Source organism: Octodon degus, unplaced genomic scaffold (assembly GCF_000260255.1).
Source record: "Octodon degus isolate 3935 unplaced genomic scaffold, OctDeg1.0 scaffold00096, whole genome shotgun sequence".
Taxonomy (NCBI): Eukaryota; Metazoa; Chordata; class Mammalia; order Rodentia; family Octodontidae; genus Octodon; species Octodon degus.
The window spans coordinates 4,675,558-4,677,160 of NW_004524672.1; the positions used below are offsets into that span (position 1 = coordinate 4,675,558).

General features: G+C 54.5%; 1 protein-coding gene across 1 annotated transcript in view; it reads left to right on the forward strand.

The window, feature by feature from the left end:
* The first annotated feature begins 1,339 nt into the window (after window positions 1–1,339).
* Window positions 1,340–1,603, forward strand: part of Wdfy1 (WD repeat and FYVE domain containing 1) — a 45,428-nt gene continuing 45,164 nt past the window's right edge. Inside the window, exon 1 of the mRNA XM_004638157.1 lies at window positions 1,340–1,527. Within this exon, the coding sequence (XP_004638214.1) occupies window positions 1,391–1,527 (137 nt within the window). The 5' untranslated portion in view covers window positions 1,340–1,390. The remainder of the gene's footprint in view (window positions 1,528–1,603) is intronic.

A 1,603-nucleotide genomic window follows, 5' to 3' on the forward strand; every position in this document is an offset into this window, starting at 1 on the left:
GGGTGTATCGTGAACTCATGGCCTGCTAACTACACAGTGACGGCCTCTCTGGGGGCAAGACTCCAGAAATGGGGAACCAAAAGCACTCACCTTTCTACTGTAAGGTTATCAGTATTAAGTAAGGTAACGTGAGAAAGGAGGACAGTACCAGGTACACATAGTCACCATTCAGTAAATGCCATCTGCTGCAGTTCAAAGACTTTGCGATGCAGAACACTTACATTTGAATATTTCTGAAATCAGGTGTGTTTCAAATGATAGTGTTGAAGTCAGGGATTACATGGGAAAAGATTTAATACAGGACACATAATCTATAGGATTATTTTAGAATATTCACTCCAAGAGTCAAATGGAATAGAGCGTGGGAGGTCTGTCTCACTAACAGAGACCCAAAGAATCCACCTGAGGGCTTTGGTCCCATGGCAAAATCCTGCAAGAGTCCATCTGGGGATCTGGAGCCCAGGACAGAGTCTCATGTAAATCTGTGTCAAGGATCTGCTCTGGAAAGACGCACAGGTCAGTAGTGGAAGCTACAGAGCCTGCGCCAGCAGGGTGAAGAATGTAGGCAGCTGGATGAAGGAGCTGCCCAGGAGCCAAGAAACAAAGCTCAAGGTAAGCACCAGAGCCATCCTGGGCAAAAGGGAGGACCCGCGCTCCTCCAGTGATGAGAAAGCTGAGTTAGCGTCAGGGAAAGCAGCGGGCCAAGCTTCTCCAGGAGGAGCAACAGCACACCACCTTCCCCTTCAGTTCTCTCTTTATGCTGTTGGCCACAATCCCAGTGGGCCTTCCACGTCCAGCACCATGCTGATTCAGTTGGGCTGGGTGTTTCAGGTTGACCGTTAGCAGATGTCTTCTCAGAATGGACCCAGCGCCCCCTTTCATGCTTTCTTTCTCCTTTTCATTGTAGATCAAAAATAGGGAGACCTGGGCTTTTTCCTAAAGAGGGCATAAAAATGAGCAGAACCCAGATTAGGATTATGGCATGTGAAAGAAAATAACTGAAACCCATTATATTTCACAAATCATTAAAATGATGGGGATTCATCATGCCACTAAATTAAAAAAAAAAAAAGGATGAAGTGCAGTAGTGTTTTTGAGAGCTCTGGTAGGTCGATCTGAGAGACAACCGCTCGCCCTCTCCAGCCGCGCAAGTCATACCTGGCCAAAGGCTTTACTTTCAGCCTCCCTCACCATCCCCGCTTCGGAACACGCCCCCTCCACAGTCCTCGAGCACCACGGAAGACCTGGCGCCGCTCTCCCAGGCAATACGGGCGGACGGCGGCAGAGCTCGCGAGATTACGGCGGCGGCGCGGCGCCCACGCGGCGGGGTCGCCCGGGGCAACCGCCGCCCGGCCGGCGGTCAGCTGACGGCGCCCGGCAGGCCGCGAACATGGCGGCCGAGATCCACTCCAGGCCGCAGAGCAGCCGCCCGGTGCTGCTGAGCAAGATTGAGGGCCACCAGGACGCCGTCACGGCCGCGCTGCTCATCCCCAAGGAGGACGGCGTCATCACGGCCAGCGAGGACAGGTAGTGGGCCGGCGGCCGCGGGGGCGGGGCGGGCGGCCAGGACGCGCGGTCAAGCCGGAGCCGTGGGTCCGCGGCC